Source organism: Gordionus sp. m RMFG-2023, chromosome 4 (genome assembly GCF_954871325.1).
Source record: "Gordionus sp. m RMFG-2023 chromosome 4, tfGorSpeb1-WG-v2, whole genome shotgun sequence".
In the NCBI taxonomy this organism is placed as follows: Eukaryota; Metazoa; Nematomorpha; class Gordioida; order Chordodea; family Parachordodidae; genus Gordionus; species Gordionus sp. m RMFG-2023.
This window is the reverse complement of record NC_088778.1, coordinates 15,912,327-15,938,772: the sequence shown is the minus strand read 5'-3', so window position 1 is coordinate 15,938,772 and position 26,446 is coordinate 15,912,327. Positions and strand designations below refer to the sequence as shown.

Genomic DNA, 26,446 nt, shown 5'->3' with positions numbered 1-26,446 from the left:
TAATTCATTTTATTTTTAAAATCATTATCTTAAAATCCTAAAATGGTTCTTTATAAATTAATAGTTAATACACTATATTAGCTACTTTACAAAAAAAGGAAGTGTTGTAATTGTTGAAAAAGAAGAAATAAATTTAATATAATGCATAAAATGTCAGTTATTTTCTGACAGGGGAATTAAGTTTTCCTTGGGGGAAGAAGAAGAGATGATGATTACGGGGTGTGTTTCATTGTTTGGAAAAACCCCTAGTTGGAGATTGGGAGATATTGGATAAGATGTCAGCGGTGGACCTTTGGATGTCAGCTGTGGACCTTTGGGAAATGAAGAATTGGATAATTATGATTTATTATATTATATTTTTCTACATGTTATATATTAGAATGTTGTTGTTTTATTGGGAATAAAGATAATTTTGAACAAATGAGTTATGTTAAATATGAATCGTCGTTAATGATCAATGTTATATAATTTAGAGTAAAAGGCATTTTTGTTATATCTAAGTTAACTTGTAACAGTGGTGCCATGACCAGGATTTAAAGAGTGGGTTGATTCGGTTTTAAAGTAAAACAAAATTTTTGTTGTATACATATTACATAATAAATTTTGACAAGGCAATGTAATAACCACTATACAAGAAGGGGTGAGTTTAAGGATTTCTATACTTTTATATATTTAGGTTACAAAGATCACGATAGAAAGTAGGTAATGGGTATTAGGCAAGAATATGGAAATAAGATCAGGAATTTAAGACAGTAATATTTGGTATATTATCTTATGTCTAGATGTATATGGTACATCCAATTTTGATTATTATTTGATATGCCTTAAAATTCATTGAATGGTGTTATAGGTATTCCGTCATAGGAAGCTAGACCTCATGATCAGCAGGACAGAAAGGATTGCTAAATATTTAAATATTTGAAATTTAGGAAAATATATATGGAAATGGACTTTTGGAATAAAGTGTATATTACAATTATGCATTTTGGGTTTTTAAAGGGATGGACATGTGTGGGATCATTTATTATTAATTAATGTTAATATATTGTATTTGTAATTTAGTTTAAATTAAGGTTGATATGTTATTAAGGGATCCATTGATGGTAGAGTTAAGGTTGTTTATTTTGAAGTAATTAATCATTTTTATGAAATAGGGTGTAATGTGAATTACACATATGATATATTAAATTTTGTTTATTCAGAAGTAATTAACCATTTTTATGAAATAGGGTGTAATGTGAATTACACATATGATGTATTAAATTTTGTTTATTTTGAAGTAATTAACCATTTTTATGAAATAAAGTGTAATGTGAATTAAACATATGATATATTAAATTTTGTTTATTTTGAAATAATTAACCATTTTTATGAAATAGGGTGTAATGTGAATTACACATATGATATATTAAATTATGAATGATAATTTAAAGGAATTGAAGTATGATGAAGTCAATAATATCCAATGTTAGAGGTGGATAGTTATTTTGATTTAGTGTCTGCATTGATATATATATAAATTGGTTAGGAATTTATATGATATATTAGTTGATGCGTAATATTTTTTTTTAAATTATGAAATCTCTATATTTAATATATATTTTTTTTTAATTATAAAATTTTATAAAAAGTTTTATTTGCAATTATTATATTATGTTTATGGTATGCAATGATGTGAAGGGAAAATATTTTTACAGATAAGGTCAGCCCGTGTTGATGGGTATGCCTTGAGGTGAGAATATTGTTTAGTTTGCATACTGGGGAAAGTTTTTTTTTTGTGGTGTAAATTTTTTTTTGTAAATTTATGCTGCATAATACATTTTTTTTGTATCTTTTTAATAATTTTATAATACATCACATTTTACTATTTAATTATGAACATATTTTTTAAAGAAAAGACTCAAATTATTTTATATTGTGAGGGTATATTAAAAATTCCTTATGTATATACCATATAGCCCATTATATTCTCAATTTTTGTTATTTGGCATTCTACATTTTTATGAAATTTGTGCCAATTGTGATGACAGAGTTAGGTAGAAATGGTATATTTTTCTTAGGATACTGAGTAATTCCTAGATGGAGAATATTGTATTTTCTACATATTATATTTGTTCCTTCATATAAAATATTAAATGTATTTGTATAGGTATGTATTGTAATTTTATTTATAATCTTTGTTCGGCAAAGTTTTGCAATTATTTTTAATACCTAAAGATGGATTTTTATATTCATTTTGAGATATTTATAAAGATGTAGCTTTGTTTTTTTCACATGACAGAAGGAAAATTACATGTGTTGAAATTGCTTTTCACACATAGACCATGTTTTCACATTACATTATTATATGTAAAATCATTATTTCTTAATTACCATGAATCATACCCAAATAATGTGTATTATAGCTCATATTTCCCAAATGTCTTAAAATGAATGAATTATTATGTTTTGCTGATATTACATTGTCCATATAATGTTGCATAGATTATAAATGAAGATACCCCAATGTACATGTCATTATCGATAATATGTGTTTTCGCGATTATATATTGAAAGGTATCGGCGATATTATATTATAAATCATCATAAGGGAAGACAATTCGATAAATTCCCTGAACGTCTTCAAGGCGTCTCGATACAATTCAAAAAGGTGATTCGATACAATTCAAGGGGGTGATTCGATACAATTCAAAGAGGTGATTCGATACAACACTATCACAGAGAGAGGGGATACAACACCACCACAGAGAGAGGGACGCTGGGGTTGTGAAGGGTGTTGTAATTGTTGAAAAAGAAGAAATAAATTTAATATAATGCATAAAATGTCAGTTATTTTCTGACAGGGGAATTAAGTTTTCCTTGGGGGAAGAAGAAGAGATGATGATCACGGGGTGTGTTTCATTGTTTGGAAAAACCCCTAGTTGGAGATTAGGAGATATTGGATAAGATGTCAGCGGCGGACCTTTGGATGTCAGCTGTGGACCTTTGGGAAATGAAGAATTGGATAATTATGATTTATTATATTATATTTTTCTACATGTTATATATTAGATTGTTGTTGTTTTATTGGGAATAAAGATAATTTTGAACAAATGGGTTATGTTAAATATGAATCGTCGTTAATGATCAATGTTATATAATTGAGAGTAAAAGGCATTTTTGTTATATCTAAGTTAACTTGTAAGAGCGTTATCGTTACTTTGTGAAAAAAAAGAAACTTAATTTTAAAAATAACGCTGCTTTAAAAATTAAAGTCTCTTAAAGATGTTACTAATGGAGTCGTCCTGACAAAATTTTGTAAAAAAGAATTGGCGGACTCAGACCTGATATGAAAAACACCGAGAACTTATATTTCAAACTTTAAGAAAATTTTTGAATGAGCAGCCTTTCATATTTTATTTCTCATGGTGCATTTAAATTTTTTTTAATGCCATATTCATTTTTTTTATCTGCTCAATCGAATTATTTTTAGAACGTAGAGAACCATAAATAGATCAGATGCAGGGTAAATTTATACCATTTTAGTCTTCCTTTGATTAATAATAATATTATGATATTTATGGCAAAAATTATCGCGCCCACCCTAAATGTTACGGGTAATGGTTGATCCGTTTTGACTCCTGTTTTCAAACATCATATTAGGGTTAAAAACTGTAGACTAGATTAATATAAATATAACTAATTTACATTTTTTTTTTCTGAAAAAAAAATAAATTAAACGTGTTTTTACAAAAAAAAATGTCATAAATATTATTGATTTTAATATTATAAGTAAAATTCATATAAATAAACTAAAGATACATAAAAATGTATATTTTTTTATCTAATAAAAATAACTTAGATTAAATTATTTTAAAAAAATACATCGTCGAGAAGATGACAAAATAAAATAAATTTCAAACTTATTTTTTAAAAAAAATTGCTTAAAAAATGGTTATTTTTATTATTAAAAGAAAAGAAAATAATAATTAGATTAGCTAAACCTTTAATCGACGTATATAATAAGGTGTCAATATTATAAGAATATTTTCAAAAATTGTCATTTACCGTATCACGAACGCGAATATATTTTGAACACAAAAAAAGCCAATAAAATGGCTATATAAGGTGTTAATATTAATATTATAATTTTTTAGTAAAGGGGAATGGATGACATTTTTTAAAACACATTTTATTACATTATATATTGTATATAAAAATAGTATAAGATAGTAAATCAATAATCAAAGTTCATTTATTAGTTAATTCCTCTACCTCAGATACCCGCAGGAAAGAACAAGGGGAGCCCCCTCCGGAAAAATGTACATCTCATTTTGTAATTATATCACCATTATTAAATATTAAAAAAAATACTTTGATGACTTGCCTCGCTTCCTAATAACATAATGTAAAAGATATAGTAAAACCTCTAGGTTATAATTAACTTTAGTTATTGCTAAATATTTGAAAGTTCGGTCAGAAATCTATTTGATGTAATGTTAAATAATTCGGTTATAATTTCTCATTTCGATTAAAATGATTTTCATTAAATTTTAAAAAATTAATTAAAAAATAACATAAATATTAAACTACCTTAAAATAAGATGTAAAAAATCATGTATACATTTAAAACAAGGAAAATATAAAATCTATATTTAAAAACATATAAAGGGGGGGGGGCAAAAAGAAGGTTCAATTGTAACATTTTAAAAGAAGTTCCATTGGTCCATTTCTTTTGACGTCAGCCCTTAGATATTTAAATAACAATCTTCTGATTGTTATGAATACAAGTGAGTGAGGTGCCCATAAACGTGTAAAGGGCTCCTTTTATTTAAAAAATATTTTTCTATTTTTAAGATACCCAAAAAGGCAGCAATATTTGCAATGAATATTTGAATTTAGGGATAAGATTTAATAAAAAAATTTGTCTTAGTTTAAATTAAATAGAAACTTATCAAAATAATATTTTTGAGTAAGCCCAGAGCCCTGCAAAGTAATCTTTCCGCGTCCCGATCTCGAATTTTAAAAAAATACGTGTCCGAGCCCTACCCAAGCACAAATTTTTTATTCCAGGCCGACACGACCGACTAAAAAAAATTGGAATTTTTCACCCTGTTTATTAAATATAAGTAGGGATTTTTTCTATACTTCAGATTTTCCATTTGTATTTTCTTTAGTCTCAAATTCTTGTTTTAATCTTTTCAGTTTTCAATTTGGATCCATTCTATAAGCAATTTTATCTGAGGCTATTTAGTTGAATAGATCTTAGATAAAACAGGAATTATGAAGTGAAAGTATTTCATAACTGTTATAACGGATTAATATTCTAAATTTTATGTTGGGTAAATTTAGAATATAATATTAATATTATTTAATCTTTTGTTATAATACAAATCACAATCACAAAAAATTGTATGGGAAATGGAAATCACGTATATGAATAAGTAAAATGTGTTGGAGGAAAAATACATTTCGATTATTGAGGAATTTCTAATTAAATAAATTTCAAAAATCCACCCGGGGCTGAAATAAATCCGGGTCGGGCCTATTAAATTACTCTTCAAGTCACTGATATATAATATTCTTCAGGATTCAAAATAACTATTATTAAAATTTCTGTAGCATATTGGGATAGAAGAGATGAAGGGTCATATTTCCCCATGAGCCTGTATGCTCTGAAGGTGGCTTTGTAAAAAATACACAGGATAAAGGTATAAATAAGCCTGATATCAGTAATACTTATCATATGAATCGCGAATTCATTTTCCAAATAACATCAATATAATTCAAATTCAACTCTCATAAACTCTAAATATCAACAAATTAATATTCGACCAAAGATATTATAATCATGCATAAGATCTCTTTTTTTTGCCTAATGATAATTTAGAGGTTTCATCAGATCATTATCATTTATTATATTATAATATAATATACTTTAATCTATAAGAGGGGAAATTTATAAACAATATTATAAGGTTGTGAATATATGCTTTTAAAAAAATCTTAATTTTGTCAATTAATTATAATTAGTAGCAAAAAGTAATAAAATAACTTGTATTTAGCAATTATTGTATAATTAGCAATTAGTAATAAATAACTTGCATTTAGCAATTATGGTATAAATATTATATACAATTTTTGTTTGCTATAACAGACCAATAGCTAAGTTGCCTTGAAAATCATTAATTATTAATAGCTTAATCACTTATGTATAATCAAAATTTTCAAATAAATAATTCATATTTTATTTTCTAAAAATTTAGAATTTTTCCAAATCGGTTTTACAAGGCCATTTTTATAAAATGAAACTGCGAGGAAGCTTTATACTGAAATACTTAAAGTGCGAATAATTGTGAGCAAAAAAAGTAAACAAAATAATATATTCCAGTTGAACCTAATTCTCAATAATTGTTCATAGTATTTATAGTGGCCATTTATGTAGAGGACTGTGTTAATTACTCAATCCGATATTTCCCAGAGCCGATCTGAAAAGAAAATAAAATAAACAAATGTTTTTATAAGTTGTGGATCGATACAGCCCTAAATGTAGATATATAATAACAGTAAAAGAAACAAATAAATTATAGAAATGAATGACAGAGACTTTGATCAAGAACGTTTTTATGTCCTGCCCGGCGGCTGGCCATAAGAGTAGGTGAGTTTTTATATACAAGGCAGCGAGAAAATGTAAATATTTTTGACCTCTAGAAGAAAAAAGAGGCCGATTAGAAAAAAAACAAAAAAGAAGTAGATCTAATAAATTTATATATTTTTTATCGTATAAGTTAATATTAGGGATTTTTATCTTATATGTATTATCAAGAAAGAAGAAGCTAGGAAGAAAATGTTTCAAGTTTGAAGATTTGTGCCAATTAAGAAAGCTAAATAGGAGAGACCGAGGATAGTGCTATCCGAGGCAGGTAATTACTTTACAAATAATTTTTAAAAAAATTTGGATATTTAAAATTTAAGTAATAAATGTATTTTAATAAGATGCTTCAATGGTTCTTCACTGAAATATGCTCATGAAAAGTCTTAATGCAAATTTAAATTTCAACATATCAAAGGTAACTTTTACATTTTTATTAATAAATTTTTTTTAAAATAACAGACCAAATTGATAAATTAATCTCAATTTTAACATGTATAAAAATTTTGACAATATATTGGTAATTTAATATAAATTTTAATTAAATGTGAAGATCTGGGGCAGGTTTTGGTGCATATTAGCCATTAACTATATTTATAAGAACACGAAACCACGAGTTTATCTAGGGACATTAATGACAATATGAAGATGGTTAATTTATTTTTAGGAAATTATATGACAGCGTTAAGTAACAAGTTCTTCCGGGTGATATATAAAATATGGATGAACCTGGTACATTTAACATATTTACCATGTATTTTTATTTATTTATTTAAGATAACATTTTTATGATATTTTTTTAAAAATCTAAAAATAAAGAAGTGCTATATATAATACGAATCGCGAAAGGGTAAAAGGTACCTCAAGTGTTTTTCATTTTTCTTAAAATTTTATATTAATAAAAATTAAAACATTTTTTCCATAATAATTAATACCGTAGAAATAGATATATGTAAAGTATAAAACTACTTTTAAATATTTTGGAAAATATGCTTTATCTATTTATAGTATTTCAATTTATTATTGACAATAAACCCCCATGTCCCTTACAGCTCAATTTATTATATAAATTTTTTAAATAATTGGACACCTCAGTAGCTTATAAAGTGATTGAAAATGAATGCACTACGTTTACATTCATAATAAAGGTTAAAATATGGCAACATATTGAAATAAAAATCTGTTCAAAACTGCCAGATAGCATCTAGGTACAAAATGAATGATAAAAAATAGAATAAGTCGAACAATGAGGATGTGTAGAGCGAAGAATGCAAAGATGAAGGTCCGGAAGATCTAATTAACTCTAGAGTGTTGAAGTATAATTATCAAATTATAATATATGACCGAACTTTTTCAGCGAATAAAAAGCAAGGCGCAATATTTATATCCGAGATAATTTGATAAAATAAATATTAAGGATGTACTGATATTTTATATTGGATCGGATCGGGCCGATATTTGACCCATTTTAAAATATCGGTCAAATATTATAAAATTTTCCGATCCGATCCGATAAAAAATGGCGTTTTACAAAAATAAAATATAAAATTTTTTAAAAAAGTTATATCTAAAAAAATCGAAATCCATTTTTATGTTTAATTTTTTTAATAGTAATAATTATTTAATAAACATTCTGCCATATTGTTATTTTTTTCGCATAATCTCTTCAGAATCGGTTTTTAGTAAGCTAGTGATAATGATTGTTCCCATCACCGCAAACTGAAAAATGGAAATTTTTTTATTTCTAAAAAGAAATCTTAGATATATTAATTTTAAATATTTATCAAATTTTAAAATATATTATATTACTTATGTAAATAGATTAATGTTATTACTTATTACATAAATAAGTGATTCAATAAAAATATTTTATATACTTTTAGAATTGCAATTGAATTGAATATAAACTATAACTGATCATTATAATATATTTAAATGGCATATGTTATCGTATAGTTAAATTATTGATGTTATACTAATAAAAAGTATATTAAAAATTAAAACCATTAGTATTTTTACAGAATACAAAATTAGATATGATATCGGATCGGTAATCGGCCGATATCAATTTAATATCGGGAATGTAGGATCGTATCGGCTTCCAAAAAGTGGTATCGGTACACCCCTAATAAATATTAGGTATTTCTGAAAAGGCGTTGAAGAAAGTTTTATCCAGTGTCAAATAATTTGGTCTTAAATGAGGTCATAAGCTTATTTGACTAAGCTTTAGGGTAATCACTTGCAAATAAACACCAATTTAAATTAGCCGCCGGTTTTACTATGGATTCTTCTAAACTCGATATTTTTTATATATTTAAACATAGAGGTATTTTATTCTTATCAGGTTGTAAAATATGTAATCAGAAAATTGGCCCCCGGAAAATTAACACCCCCCCCCCCTCCCGTTTAATATACAAACATTTAAATATGTAACCTACAAAAACTAAAAAATTAAAAATTATTTCCTAAGGATATTTATATGTTCTTCATAAAAAAGATATTATTACTATTAGGTCGGGATGCTCGAAAAAAAAGCAAATTTTAATACAAAGAAATCCTATCCATAACATTGGAAAGAAATAAGTTATTTGTAATGACATCAAGGCCCTCCTTCTAATAAAAAATGACAAACCATTTTAAAAGCTATTATAAACATGAAAAAGAAAGACGTAGCGAAAAATCTCTGCTAATATTTGCCAAAGAAGCTTCTAAATTGGACAAATATATTATGCATAATGCTATCAAACTTTGAGAATTCTTAAATCTTAGCATCATCCATTAATTCATGATCACTTAAAATTATATTTATGTTCATTCTTGCTAAAGACAGAATTTTATTTTTGGAACAGAGTAATCTTTAAAATTTATATCTAAAAACATATATTGGTATATGGGTGAAAATTTATTGGTTGTTGTGGGAAACCCCAAGATTCCTACAAAAAAGATTCTAAAAATTATTATGGCGAAAGGTGCAAATCTTTCAAATATGGATGTTGAAAAGCTCGCGATGCCGCGGTAAAAATAGAGAAGCATATTCTGGTTTATTTTGACAAAAAAAAGGTAATAGGCTTATTAAGGAGAATTCCAATCTTGTGATATTCAAACATCCCGGACTCATTCAAAAGATAAGACAATAAATCAAATGGATCGATCAAACCAAATTGGAACAAAGGGGTGTATAGGGGTGTATGCATATCATGATGAATTGGCATAAAGACCTGGAGGTTAGATATGAGCATGGAATTCCCAACCCGACTTACCGATTTTTCTGAGCCATTCATTTTAATCAAAGGCCTGCAGGTCCGTCTAAAACCTAACCCAGCCTGAAGCGAACTGTAAAATGGTAAAAAATAAATCAAGGTCTGGATTTATGTGAAAATACAGGGTATGAAAGTATTTTAAAAAAAATTAATCATTTAGCGATTACGTTTTTTAAAATTTTAAAAGTCCTGATTATGACGGAATTATATTCCGGTTCAATGAATTTTAAAGAAAACAGCACTACAAGTTATGGGTAATTTTAATTATATACAAAAATCTGTGGGAAATTGAATTAAAATTGATTCAGAATTTCATAATAAAATTGTCTGAAATTTATAGGGTAGTAGGTACTATATATGTATACTGAATATTAGAGATCTGCAAAAGTAGGCCGGCCCGGTACGTACCCGGGCTGGGCCGGGCCGGGCCTATTTTTAGGAAAAATCGGATTCGGGATGGGTCGGGCCTTTTTTTAAGAAAATTCAAGCCGGATTGGGTTGGGATTTAAAAAATTTTTTTAAATATATCTAAATTTATCAATTTTGTTGAATTTTTTATGTAAAATAAAAATATTTGATTTTATTTATAGAAACTAGACCCAAATAACATATATTGTTTATTTTGAGTAATTATAAAAATTAATTTTTTTATTTAAATAAATTCGGGCAGGGCCGGGCCGTAAATTTTTTCAAAAACGTGCGGGGCCGAGTAAAACTTTTTAAAAAATTTCGGGCCAGGCCTGGCTTGAAAAATTAAGCCCGATGCATATCATTACTGGATACACTTCCCGAAAAATAAAGTCTGAAATTTTCTTTTTAGTAAGCTATAAATGTGATTTAAATTCAAGAATTGACCTCCCCCTATCCTAGCGTAATATCGGATACTAAATTTAAATACCCTACATATATTATATTAATGAGTTATATTTTAATTATTTGTGCAAACAAAACGTAAAAACGTTATTAGATATTTTCGAATTTCTATAAAAAATAAATATAATATGGATAAAAAATAAACTTGTTTATAAAATAACTACACCATAAATATTTAATTTTTCATAGATTAAAAAAAAATTCCGCTTTCCTTAAATTAGCAGCAATAGACTCCAACCTTAATTAATCATCATTTAAATATTATCATTTAAAATAATTATTATAAATAATAATTGAAACAATAATTATCGATTATTTTTTAAATTTAATTAATCTTTATTAAAAAAGATATACAAATATAATAATGTCTTTTTAAGTGTTTAAATAACTATGAATTATGAGTTATATTGATTTTATAAATTAATAGTTAAGATGCGCGAAAAATTGAAAAATGGAATTTTCCTCGAAGGAGCAAACCACCTTTAAAAGTGATTTTTATTTTAGCTAAATATATCGGTGAAGCATTTAATGAGTGATCAATGCTTATTGTAATTATATATAAATATATTATATATTGAACTCGAGTTGAGACCTGAATTTTTTTTACAAAGCCACACAATCAGGCGCGTAGCCAGTGGGGGGAAATTTTTAAAAAAATATATAAAAGGACACAGGCGCGTAGCCGTAGTAAGAATTTTTGAAAAAATATAAAAAGACTTCATGAATTGTGTAATACAAAATATTCTATTTCAAATAGGTTATATTCTATTCTAAATATTAGCAAAAGTTAAAATTAATTTAAATATTTATTTCTTGTATATTAATATTTTATTGCACGAAAATTAAGTTTATATTCTTACATATTTTAAACCTTAAACCGTGATGGATATAAGAAAATTTTATCAACCAAAGAATTCTATTTAATTTATCTCTATTAATAACTATGATTAGAAAATTTATAGTGTGTGTGTGAAATGTTCAATTATACAAATAGACAGAATACTAATATACTTCGTTCTATGATAGAAGTTTTAGAGATAGTTTCATAAATAATGCCTCTCGGTATGGCATTAATGATGCCTAAGAATTTTGAGGTAATCCTGGCCCATTCCTTTGAGTATCGGGTCAAACTCGATGACTAGGATTCGATCACCAAATCATTTAAATAAAATCATGATATGAGTAGCGGATAAGGTGTGATACACAAAAATGGAAAGTAAAAATTTGTAAATATTTGTTAATTTTTTATGAAGCTTCAAATCTGACCACAATATCGTAATCTTATTTAAAAAAATAATTTTCAAATGTCATATGGATGTAACCGCCATTAAGAATCCACTTTATGAGAGATTCCTTTAATATAAAAAAGTCCCAAAATAAGCTATAACCAACCATTAATCATCTTAAAATATTATTTTGTTTGTAAATTTTTTATTGATTTTATGCTCAAAAATCTAATACACATTTATTGGTAGTTAATACAGTGTATAGCAAATTTTAAAAAATTTAGATTAGTAATAAGGTAACCTGGGTGGGGGGAAGGGGACTTTTTGGATACCATAATGTCAATAATCAACGCATGACCAATGAGCAGCCCTGCCATTAATAGGTAACTTAAAAAAGCTAGTCAACTTTTACATAATCCTTGGCTTACTCAGTCAGGTAAGAATTCTATACAAATTTTGTTTCGTAAAAAGAGACAGAACACGCATATTTAAAAACATACTTATTTTCTTAATTAATCCAGGATAAGAAATGGCAAAATTGTGAATAATGAAAAGGGATTAAGACGTTAAAAATGAGTATAAAAATTGCAAAATATTTTTAAGTATATATATTTTTTAGCAAAACAATAAAAAAATAGTGTTATTTAATGGGCGTGGCTTGGAAATTCGTGAAATAATCAGCTCGAACCATTCCTCGATGTAGCTTGACAAGCGCGAGTTAAATAATAATAATTAGACTTATCAAGTTACAAATAATATGGTTAAGCTTTGATGAATTTTCGATAAATTTTTATGGTGTGTGAGTGACAAAAAAAAATTATATAAATTTATTAATCGCTGGCTTTAGTTATAATGATGAAAAAAAATCGAGAAGAGAATTTTTTTAAAAAAGGTCTCATTAGGATTTTGGCTTTCCCATAAAATACTAAACTATTCAGACTTGTATGCCCTACCGACCCGTAGCTAATTTAAATTATACCAATATTTTCGATTTTTCTTTGAAAACATTTATAAAATACAGCCAAAATAATGACCAACTTTAAAAACTCGGGCCGGACTTGAAATGGAAAAATAAATCTTGGTTAGGCCAGTAAGAGAAATTTAACTTTCCGCAAAACTCTGATACTATTAATAAAAGTAATTCTAATAAATCTCGATATAATATAATTTATTTTAATATTTAATTTGGCATAAAATGTATGCCAGCCATTTAGATAGGTTGTGATTTATTTAGTTTTAAGGAATATTTATTATTAATATTTTTTATAACTCTGGCATTTCAATTTTTTCTTGCTTTTCTCGGGTTGAGTTTAAAAAAAGGCCCAATCATTTTGGTCTTTTTTTAATAGATTTCGATATGGGCAATTTTATATAATCTTTTTTCAGGTTGAGTTGTGGAGGTCTTCCGTAATCTATCAAGCCTACAGAGTTTAGTAAAAGATTCTATCAATTTGATTATCTTCTTGTTTAGCATAATATTTCGTAATAATTTTTTTAAATCCTAGCTGACTGAGATTTGATATATTAGATTTTTGGATCAGTGGATGTGACTAGGAAAATAGGGATGCTTTATATCTATAGGGAAATTAGTATTTATTATTGGTGGTATAAAAGTAAAGTAAAGGAAAATAACGCCATAAAGGTAATGCGCTATTATTATTTAATGTCAACAACATTGGTATTTATAACTCACTAAAAAAAACTTTGATATGATAATGATGGCTTAGGGGGGGGGGGGGCAATTATATTAAACAGTTCAAATGCTAAGCTATTATAATTTAATAATAAACTGGTTATTTAATACTCCTATTTAGGATAATTAAATCTAAAAATAAAACTTATTGCAATAATAATAATCACTATTATTCAAAAATCTAAAAATAAAACTTATTGCAATAATAATAATCACTATTATTCAAAATTGTGCGTAGAGCCATGCGCTAACTTGTCCGAGTCCATCCACCCTAAGTCGGACTTAGATGTGCCGGATATACGTTTAAAATTTTGATTCTTGTCAGATTAGGAAGACCTTAATGGAAAAATTTTCTGGGAGATTCATAGGGCTCAGACCTGGCAATAAGGACAAAAATTTATCCGAAACAGGTCCGATGCTGGAGAATGTGCACAATTATGTGTAAAGATAATATTATACCCCGCGCGGTTAAACGCTTTGTCGTTATGATTTTGGCAGCGAATTCTAATCCAGTTGATTTTTGAACGCATCTTTTTACGATTGAAAAAGCACCCCTAACATTAGTTTTTTTTTAAATATATAATTAAATATATTGTAGAACCATTTAAATTTGGTCAATAATTAAATTAAAATATGATTACAATTTTTTTGTAATTATAAATTTGGGGTAGAATATGTTTGATGGGCCTCCTGATAAACGTATAATTAAATCTCATCAAAAAAAATATTAGTAATTTTCTGTTGAAAAAAAAAGTGTCAAATGATAAAGAGAAAATGTTAATTGATAAAGGAATCTAAATTAAATAAAAGAATTCTATATATAAAGTGGTCATTCAAAGTCAATTCCAGAAGATATGGTGAATACAAAGCCTTTTTATACTGGTAACATAATCATATAAAGCGCCTTCCATATAAAGAGTTTCATTCCCTATTTTATAAATTCGGTTAGGATCAATAAAGTTTAAAATTGAAAAATTTGTAAACAAGTTACAAAATTCGTAATAATCAGGATTAGTATTTGGTTTTTCTGGCCTGTTCGAATTTATAACTGAGTTGGGTTTTTAGATTTAGAAAGTTGGAGCATTTTAGCTTATTTGTATTTTGATTATTCGAATCTGCTCCTAAATTAATCCTAAAGTTTTTGGAAATGAATTTTGAACTCGGTAAATTTTAGCATCCTAGATGTTGTGTATTGCCACTATCTCAAAATGCCTATGCCTGAAATTTTATCACTGTAGTTTTTTAAAAGTATTATTTTATCATAATTATGTTTGAATAAAAAAAATGAAACACTCTTAATAATTCTGAAACTTCTCATATCAACTTACTTCTATTTCTTTTCATTTGCAAAATAGTTCTATTTTTCAATTCCCTTTACCATATGAATTTCTCATAGGCTGTGAGTAAAACATTTTAATTCTTTTTTTGTAAAAAATTTTATAAATCGAAAAAAAATATTTTATTTTAAAGCTTAGGAAATCAATTTCTTTTATAATCAATTTGACAAATTTTTTTGTTTCTTGTCTTTCAATTATAAAAAAAACAAAAAGAAACTAAATTCTTTATTGTAAACAGAGAAATGAATGACCCTGTTAAATATAATATAATCCCAAGCAATGGTCGCTTTTTAATATTTTCCATCATTCATTTTCTATCTTCTCTCTCTCTCTCTTTATATCATTATTTCCAAATCCCAAAAAGTACTGGTCGATTTTTAATAATTATTTAAAGAATGAAAGATTTAATAGTATACTTTATATAATTAAAGATCGATATCCTGGTAATTAGCATCTGAAAAAAAAGAAAATAATTAAACTCTTTGGTTTTAATTCATTAAGATATAAAAAAAGGGAGGGGGAGGGGGGGGTTGAGGAAAGGCAGTGGGGGGAAGGGGGAGGGATTTCAATTTTCTTCGACAAAAAAAGATGGCAGATACATCTCTTAATACAAATATTACAATTACAATATAGATGTTATAAAGAAAATTAATAAATTTTAATTATAAAAAAAATATTTATAAGAGTAAGTATAGTAGTATTAGTGGATAGAAGATGTTATATATTTGCGCACATTTAATATATAGAAGAAATAAAAATTAAAACAAGAAAAAGACGTTAATATAATATTAACGTCTGATATCGATTTTTGTTTGTATATTTAGTCGTGTAGTGTTATAGTTTCCGATAAAGCCCCTCTTTCCTTGATAACCCCCCCCCCCCCCGCACACTTCCTTATATTACTTTTTTCTTTAAATTTTCTAAATAATTTAGGGAGCTGAAGAAGTCTCGTGATGGAAATAATTTGAAAGTTCTATATTAATATAGAATTTTATAGTAATGTTTCAAATGATAGTGAATGGCAAGGGCAAAAATTAAAATGGTATATTCTTTAAAAAAAGAAGAATAGAGCCAGATTGATTCCATTTTTTTAAAAACTGTTATAGCCTGTAAAATTAATCAAAGTGCAATTAAACCCTATAGCAATCAAACTACCAAATGTCATATTTGGTTTATACCTGGATAATGGTGGAAGTGGATGAGATATATATATACATTTGATTATTCAATTTTTTTAAAGAGTATTTATATTCCATCGATAATATTATAATTTTTAAACAAAAGCTTCTTTTAATAATTAAATGAATAATTTAGCAATGATCATTTCCTATTTTTTTATTTTCTAAGATAACAAAGGTAAAAAGCAATTTCAATTCATCTAATCTTATAATAAAAAATATAAAATAATAACGAAACATTACTCAGCTCTAAAGAAGTTGAAAAACAAAAATAGAATCAGTAAATTCTTGATTTTATAGATTTTTTAAAAAAAACCCAGGCTTCCAAATAGGATCCCATTTTATGAACTAGAGTTCACTGACCTTTTTTTTACGAATCCTAACCTTCTCGCATACTAAACCCGGTTTCTATTTATTTTTTGAAGTGAACAAAGTAAAAACATTTTATAATTATTATTCTTGTTTATTAACTGGTGTTCTGAGAAAAATATAATGTGGATGTATGGCTTCTTTGTAATAGATAATGTATGTATCCCATTTATTTTTACATAAGTATTTTAATTAATCGAATAAGAAAGAAAGAACTATAATTAATAAGGCGTTTATAATAGCCTCTAACTAGGAAGAGGAAGTGTATTATGCAACATCTAAAGTTTATCACATTGTTAAGTTCTGTTTTTTGGCTAAATATAAAATCTGATTATGGTCACTAGTCAAGATTTTATGTTTTTAGGGTTGGCCAATTGAGTTTAAAAAGTCTTCAAATTTAGGACCTATATATCAAAATTAATTAGATATAAGGAGTTCGAATAAAGAAGATTCCAGTTGAAGGAAACCTAGCAACACGTGAGTATTCCCATGTGAATTGCTTCCTTCTATGTCAAGGCGCTGTGACCCCATCAGGACAGACACATGTTATTTTGAAATGATATACCGATTAGCTGCATCTGAATTGGGATCTCGACTTAGATGAAATTTTTACTATTGGTCTAATCGCAGACCTATTGTGACTATTAATTTTTCATCTCTTAATAATATTCCTGCAAAACAAAAATCATCGTCTTGTTTATTTATTCAAGGTAAGATACAAAGGAGGATTGCAATTTCTAATGCGTAATAAATTAATTAAGGGTCTAGTAAAAACCATTTAAAAAAGACATTTTGAATGATGAAGAATATATTTCCATTCTTATAATGCACGGCCATAAAAAGTGTATGGTGTGGATGTTATTTGTTCCGCTATGATTTCAAGAGTTATTCGAAGATAAAAAAACAGTTATGGAAACTATTGAACCAGAGTCCGCCTATTTTTATGAAAGAATGTTAGTGACTAGTTGGATTCAAGGAAATTTAAGAAAGTTTTATTCTAGGTATGATAATCCTTAAGGAATGCAGCAAAACAAACGCCGTTTATATTTTTTAAATATAGGAATAAATTCCTAGGTTTTTCGCCTTATTTTAATAAATAAAGCATATAAGGCGAATTGCCAATTAGGCTATCTCAACATTGAGTCAACTAAGTTCAATAACCAAAAAATATAAAGTTGTGAGCAATTGGGGGTAGAAGGGGAATCTCATATTTACTTTTATTCAAAGAGAGTTTAATATTACAAGATAAAGACTAAATATGTATACTCATTATCACTTTGGACATTAAGTAGATCGTTTAATAAAGATTTTACCATATATTCAGATTATATCAAGATTAAAAAGAGCACCTCTGGATGTTTTCCTGTGAATTGGTGCAAAGAGGGCTAAAATTAAGAGTGGTTTTGTAACCATAATTAGGCTTTCACGAATTAGTGGTATTCGGGAAAGTTAGATAAGAATGAAAGATTGAAGTTTTTCCTGTAAAAATTATTAAAATCGTTTTGGAAGTTAGGTTTGATATCATCTATTCAGAGGATGGGTTATTACGGTAAATTTGGGCAGCGTGAACTGCTATTTCATACCATCCTTTTATGACAAAGCCTCTCTAAACAAGGGGCTAAAAATTATCACTTAGTTTCTAATTCTAACTACAGTTTTGGAAATCAGTTTTATGAAAACAGATTCTCTGGCTATTAGTCTAATGCCGCGATCGTTATACAAGTCTAACACCAAAAAACTGGCTTAAGGATAGTGTCGCAATATTTCATTCAAAAATTTAGTAAATGTCTTAATAAATAAATTAAGGTCTATAATGTCTTGAATATGTTAAGGTTTGAGACCCCATCTAAGCAAGAAAGAAGGTATGAAATTGGATAACGAGGAAGGATGTTAATTGGCATAAAAGTTAAATATCGGTTAGTCTATTAGGGAATTTAGTCTGCTGAGCAAGCAAGGCGAGTAGTTCGAATGATATCGCTCGCCTTAATTTTCTTAGTGATCAGTTTGACTCTGTACTTCTGGAGAAATATATTTTTTTAAAACAAATTCTGTCACTTGGGGGGATGGATATATATTTATTTAGAAGTCTGGAACTCCGCATATGCCTTCCATCGCAAAGGGTTGCCAAGTAAAAATTATTCATTGCGGTAGATTTTCGTTAAATTTTTATTTTATCATTTTGAAACATATATAATATTACTATGGTATGTATCGTCGCTATTAGCTGATTATATAAAATCCCGCCTTTTATTCATTATCAGATAAAACATAACTAATTTAAGAACATGGGATCCAATAGAAAGAGGGAATTGAATTTCATGATTTATGAAATTTCTTTTTTGTACATGATATTTTTATATAAAAATATTTTCAAAAAACATGAATTTTAGAAAAAAATTATAATATAAAAGATTTTGGCATAAAATTTCAAAAACGTGTGGTAGTTGAGTTGAATGTGGTAGATTTCGACTTTTTAAAAAATTGTGGTAGTCTACCAGTCAACCGCGTAGTTACGGTATGGATAGTGTTGCTAAACGACTCTTTTTAAAAACAGCTAACTCAATATTTTAACCACAAAAAAAATTCCCTAAGGTTAGAGATTTTGGTAATAGATGTCTAGACCTTTGTGCCATCTATGAGCAAAATCTTCAGGCTTGAATAATATTTTTCCCTATAAAATATTAAGTTATCGAGCCGTTTTTAAAAAATCGAGCCGTTTAATAACACTAGTTTAATATGAAAGAATTTGTTGGATATCTTTTTATATAATCCATTAATTAATGACTTTTTTAAATAGTGCAATTAATTTGGTATTCATTTTTATCCGTCACTCTCTTGCTTAAGATTTAAGCTGAGGTGTGATTTTTTTTCTTATATTTCCCAACTACAGTCACCCAACCAAATCGAAATATTGTTATTTTTTATGTGTTCAATATAATTATGAACTATGTCCAACAGGGTGATCAGAAATGTTGGACAGTGAAATATATTTATAATAATTAATGTAAAACGTATTATATTCCCCTAAATTATTCTACAAAATAAAATGTATTTAATTTTTGACCATTATGTAATTAGTGCTAAAAAAATTATAGTTTGATGTTTCTTAAAAAAAATTCACATGCATAATTTTAATTTGAACAACCGTTTAGCATGTGGAAAATAAATTATTACAAATTTATATATTTACAACAACTTTGTCTTAAATTCTTTTCAAAAAACTAAAATCATTTTACTGGAATGTTAAAATCAGGGATGTAAACCCGGACCCGGACCCTGAACCCTCGTATTTTGGCTGAACCCGAACCCGGACCCGAACCCTTTTAAAAAGTGGAGGATTCAAGGGTTCAGGGTAAAAATTTTAACATATAAATATTTTTTTTTAAATAATGTAAAAATATTAATTTTTTTCGTGGAATCATTTATTTTATATTCGCGCTTTTCTTTTGATTTTCTTCCTGGACTTCATTTCATTTTATTTATAAATTATTTTCTAGTGTAAGTAATAATATTTTATTATGTAAATTTATTAATATGCTTTTTGCCTAAAAAAAAGCATTCATATTCAAATGTCTGAGGAGAATTTGATGAATGCTTTAGTTGAGCTTGTTACAATAAATGGAAGACCTTTCAATATTCTTGAGGATTCCGGTTTAAAAAAAATTATTGATCCTTTTAGTAAGGCAATTGGAACATCAATTAACCGTTTTAAAACTAAGGGCTTAGTGGTTGATGAATCGAAAAAAATACAAGCAAAAATTATAAAAGAAACAAGAAACAAAAAACAAATTAATTTCATTAAAAATAGATTCCGCCCAAAGATTAGGGAGAAATATTTTAGGAATAAATATACAATATATTAAAGGAAATAATATAACCTTAAGAAATTTAGCAATGAAGGAGAAAGTTCAACTTCTGAAAATATAAAAAGAATGATAATAGAAACTTTAAATAAATTCCATATTCCTTTAAGAAACGTTTATACCATTACTACGGATAATGGTGCTAATCTAGTCAAATCTATTAAATTATTAAATGAATGTTCATTGGACGAAATGGATGATATAGATATAAATAATGATGATAATAATTTTGAGGACATAAGTGAATTTGACATACCGGAGATAATAAAAGATTTTTCCACGAAGATATACTGTATCAGATGTGCAGCCCACACACTACAAGTAGCTATTAATGATTCCCTAAAAAATAGTCACTTTAAAACTATAATTGATAAAGCAAGGGATGTTGTAAAATATTTAAGAACTCCCACAATTGCTAGAATATTAAAATCCATGAAAAGGCAAATGGCAATATTAGATTGCACAACCCGTTGGTCCTCTATCTGTATGATGCTAGAGCGATTAATAAGTTTAAAAGATTTCTGTGATGATTTTATTATAAGATCATATGAAATCATTTTGTCAGAGGATGATTGGAATCAAATCAAAGACCTTACTAGGGTGTTGGTTCCTTTGAAAATTACTACATTACGATTGCAGTCAGAACAGTTGTGTTTATCCGATTTTTATGGCATATGGGTGAGATGTCGATTAGAATTAGAAAAATTTACAAGCTCCTTTTCATACGAAATATTAGAAAACATGAAAATACGAGAGCAACAATATTTGAAAAATAGTGTTGTGTATGCCTCAATATATTTAGATCCTCGATATCAAGTTCTATTAAGTATTGAGCAAAAGCAAATGGCAATAGACCATCTCGACGATTTATGGCATAACCATAACTCTATTATTAACAATATATTGGAGGCTTCAACATCTAATGGTTGTAGCGATAGTAATGATGATAGTAATATTGACGATCTCGAAATTTTATTATTAGATAGAGAAAAAAAAATAAAATTATCATCAGGATCAGATAGAAAGGTGAAAAAAATATCGATTGTATCTTTAATTGAAAAATTCTCAGAAGTTAAAAGAAATAATAGGGATAAAAATATTTTAACATTCTGGGAGGAAAATTCTCTAATATATCCTGAATTGTATACCTTGTCTAGATTCGTCATGGCTGTACCGGCGACACAGGTACAATAATTTATATATTATAAAGATAACTATCTATTTTAGGTCAGCGTAGAACGTGGATTTTCTTCTTTGAAATACATATTGTCTAATTTACGTGGAAATCTCAAGGATGATATTTTAGAAGATATTATGATCGTTCGATTGAATAAAATATTTAAAATTTAAATTATTTCATTTTGAATTATGAATGTGTATATATATTGAAGTATAATAAAAATGAATGAAAAAAAAGTCTTATTTTGAGTCATTATTTTTATGTTCCCTGGACCCGGACCCTGGACCCGGGTCCTTTAAAAATTTATTACAGGACCCGAACCCGGACCCTTTTTTTTTGTTGAAGGGTTCACATCCCTGGTTAAAATGCTATTTTGATATCCTATGAAATATAAATTTACTTCTAGATCTTATAATTTATAGAGTATAAAACGTAGAATTTGAAAAACTATTAAAATAATTTTAGTAAATATCATTGCTAAATTAAAGTAAGTATCGTCCTACTTTCCATCCGCCTCCACTCTTGAAAAAAATGATAATTATTAAACAATTTTTTAGAAAAAAATGACTATAATATCAAGATCATTTTTAAAAAAAAGAAAGTGCAAAAAAAATTATTTTCAAGACATGTAAATTAACCACTGTTAAAGCGGAATCAAGGCTATCTATTTAAACGCATACGAGAAAAAATTATCCAAAAATTTCCTCTCGTTAGGAAAATCCTGGCTTCGCCTATGACCCTAATTTACCACTATATCAGAAAATGCAATGGAACTAAATACACTTTTTATATTATCAAGGTCATAATTATAAATGAAAGGCATCCCCCACTCTAGGAGAATTTTTGCAAAAATGAGTTTTATACTAAGAGAATATTAAATAGATTAGTAATTTATAACAATTTATTTATATACAAGTATGAATGTATCTAAATCAAAAACTCAGATTAAGACTTTAGAGGATTTTTTTACAATTTAAATCGGATTTAATTTAAATGACCAAAGCTTTAAAAGTGGAGATTAATGAACAAAATTTTTATATCATCTTATTTGATATCCTTATCCATATTAAAGAGGAATGAATACCATCATATTTTTATTTAAATACATGAAAAGATAAAATTCATGCATCTTACAAATATAAGATTAAATTTACAATTTGAAAAGATACAATAAATTTCAATTGTACAGTTACAGATGTAGTAATGGAAATGCATAACACATGTTGAAGATAATAACTATTAGTATAAATTCTGTTTAGGAAATATTTTAACTCATAAATGTGCTTCTCATGTCATATATGCTTAATTCACTCTAATAATTCAGAAGTTAAAAATGTAAAGGAACAGATAATAAATATTTTAATGGTGTATTAAAAAGGATCCTAGTGAGGTCAAATAGAACACTAACAGATAATATCCAAGCATGGTCAATGCTCTATGCTATATAAATTTGTGAAGAAACCTGACAAATTTACCTAAAGTTATAAATATCAACCTCATAAGATCTTTTAAAGATGATAATTTCAATTATTTAAAAAGCAAAACAATGTTTTGGATATATTAAATAATGTCTTAAATTATAAATGAGAGACCCTAAAATAGAATTAGAGCTGGTGATAATACAGAAATAAAACTAATGTATACTCAATTCTTTGGTGTAGTAGCTTCTGCAAAAAAGTTGGTTTCCTTTTTTTGCCTAAATTAATCCAAATTTAGGAACAGGCTTTGAATAAAAGCTGAAAAATTTGTTTCTCTTTTTAAATATTTTAATGATAAAATCTTATTTATTTAATTTGTTATTGTTGAAATTTACATTTAAGGCAATACTATATTATGTATTATTTGTTAGTGTTACAAATATAATATATAATAAATTGATGAAAAAAATTTAATATTATCATTTAATTTTTAAGCTTAGGTAAGGCCACTAAATATTTTTACTAAAGTTTAAATAATATTCTGAAGAATTTATAGTGAAATGTCACGTGACATGAAGGTGTATTACTCAAAATTTACAAATATAAATGAATAATAGATTCTGTGGCATAATTATTGGTTATTCGTATATCGTAAATTTATAAAAATTCCAATTATTTGTTAATTTTGATTTTATTTAAGAATTATATGCAAATATTAGTAAAAAATTTTAAAAAAGCCACGATCAATCAATTGTTTTATTTTTTGTATTTGCAAATTAATAAAAATCGAATTATTCATTATTCATATTATTCAATTCCTACAAAATATTACATTTGTTCAATGTGCACAAAATAAACACTAAATAACTAGATTCAAAATTTAAGAATGGAATACTAATATTTTGTTATTCGATTCTTTGGAGGCCTAAGCTGGATATTGTTAAATTCACATTCTAAAACTAATATACAAAACTAACATAGTCATAAGAGTTTGTATATAAGTAATTTTGGTCTTATAATAGACTACATATATTAATTTTAAAAATCACTAGTGCCTGTTCTCCAAATTCTTACGTATAGGCTATCTATATTATATTGTATATAATAAAACCTTAATATAATTTCTTCAGAGTGTATTCTCTATGTAACATATCGTTTTTATATTAGATGTCAAAAAGTACCAAATTTTGTTCATTGCAACAAATATTTAGAATACTTGTGTTAATTAGAGCAACATTTTAGTGTCTACCATAAATAATGTATAAATACATAATTTACTGAATGAAATAAATTTTACACATAAAACATTTAAAATTTTAAATAAATTCTTACCCATAAAACATTTATTGTTAAAAATGTCATTTTTATAAGGTACATAAAAAAATTTGAGCATATTTTTTATCAACCAATCATTAAATATAAGAAAAATTGATTATTCAATAACTTGAAATTAGGATCTGATTTTAATCCTAAATAAAATAAAAAATATATAAAAAATGTTTTTTATAATAGTAAAAAAATATAATTTTGCTAAATTTTATATTATTGATATAAGTTTTAACAGTGAAAAGTATTTTTTATTTGTTTTTAAACTTAAACTAGCCTTACTCTTATATTATCTATATATATAAATGTTTTCTAAAAAGGGTGGTAGAAAACAATGTAAAACTAACTAAAAACTTAGCATTTTAATAAAATAAACTAAGCAATTTGATTAAAAAGCATGCCTATAATTGTTATTCACTTTAAACATATATGTGAACATTTTTTAGATTAATCCTATAATAAGTATAATGTAAGAAATATCCGAACATAAATTCTTCAATCACATTTTTAAATATATAATATATTAATTCATCATAATAAAAAATTAAATGAGTTCAACCATTTTAATTAACCAAAAATTATTACCCCTTAATTGCTTATAGCCTATCATTAATGATCATAAAACAAATTCCTATGAATATCCTAAATTATAATAATAGATCCTGCTTAAATTCATTTTTTAGTTATATTAATTATCATTTGATAGAAACATTATGATTAGGTCTATGCAAAAAATAGTAAAAAAAATCAATGCAAAATGTTCTGCTAAAGCACTAACTTACTTTCCTATTTCTTCTTTTAGCTCGTATTTTTCAAGAAATTTGTTGGTCATACGTCTTGTACAAATTATAATCACATGTTAATAATAAAACAAAAAAATTATTATAGTAAATAAATGAATGAACGAAAGGTATATGACATATGCTAAATCATACCAGTGTGCTTTTCTATTATATATTATGTAAACGTGGCAGGCCGATTTTAGGTCGAATGTATTTCGGATTATCAGTATGATATTTCATTGTTTGTTATATTATTTTATTTTAAAATACAATTTTACCATTATCTTATTTAAAAATCTCTTTTATGTTTTACATCGTCTATTTCATTTTCTATCATCTATTTTATTTTCCACTTTCATTTTAGATTATATATATTTTATTGAAGATTTACATTATAATAAAAAGTATATAAATTTTGTTCTCTAGGCTGTTATCATATCCAAAATATCAATAAATTAAATTCTCAAGCTTTCAACAAATCTTTATTAAAAATAAATAAATTTGCTATTTTAATTTTTTTAAAAAAGGTATGGCCAAAATCGAATTCTAGGAAATTTATAAATTTTAAAATTTGACACATGGATTTCATTAAATTTGTAAATTTTTTTAAAAATAGTTTCGGACACAGGCTTAAATATCAAAGTCATTAAAACTAAGTTAATATAATAAAATTAAAATATCAAAATAAAGCGAGGAAGAGTTCATAGAAGCAAGGGAAGTATCGTTTACTATGTAATTTTTCATAAAATACTCTTAAATAAAATTAATAAAATCTTTTATTTGGTGTATTTAATTTATTACGTTAGGTCGTGTCCATCAAAAAAATTAAATTGTCAACAAACTTTCGGAACTAATGAAAATAAATAAATTATTTTTTATAGATAAAAATCTTTACATTTTTAAAAACAATAATTAATTTTAAATTTCTTATATTTACAATTAGTATTCTGCATCGGGCATAATTTTTCAAGCCCAGCTTGATTCAAAATATTTTTTAATAAATTCCAGCCCGATTCCGAACACTTTTTTTTAAATTAGTTTTCGGTAAAGCCCGACACGAAATAAAAATAAACTATTTGTCCGCCAGCCCACATGTAATTGTAAAAAAATACTCTACAAATTAAAATAATTGGCGCCTTGTTTTATATAATCATTTTAAAATATATCAATTTATATTAAAAAAATTGAGTGATATATTTAAAAAACCCAACATTGTTATTTTCCAAACCGGGATTTCCAGATGTCTAATTGCAATTGTGGGTTAATGATGCTTGGTACCTTAAGGTACCATCTATCAAATTTGAATTTCG

The 26,446-nt window shown here is 26.4% G+C and overlaps 1 protein-coding gene across 1 annotated transcript in view; it reads right to left on the bottom strand.

Annotated features, from left to right (window-relative positions):
- The window catches only part of LOC135928477 (calcium/calmodulin-dependent protein kinase type II delta chain-like), a 66,983-nt gene extending 41,714 nt beyond the window's left edge, over positions 1-25,269 (bottom strand). Inside the window, exons 1-2 of the mRNA XM_065464941.1 lie at positions 25,137-25,269; positions 14,143-14,237 (exon numbers count right to left, since the gene is read on the bottom strand). Coding sequence (XP_065321013.1) covers positions 14,143-14,237; positions 25,137-25,186 — 145 coding nt within the window. The 5' untranslated portion in view covers positions 25,187-25,269. The remainder of the gene's footprint in view (positions 1-14,142; positions 14,238-25,136) is intronic.
- Positions 25,270-26,446: the final 1,177 nt, after the last annotated feature.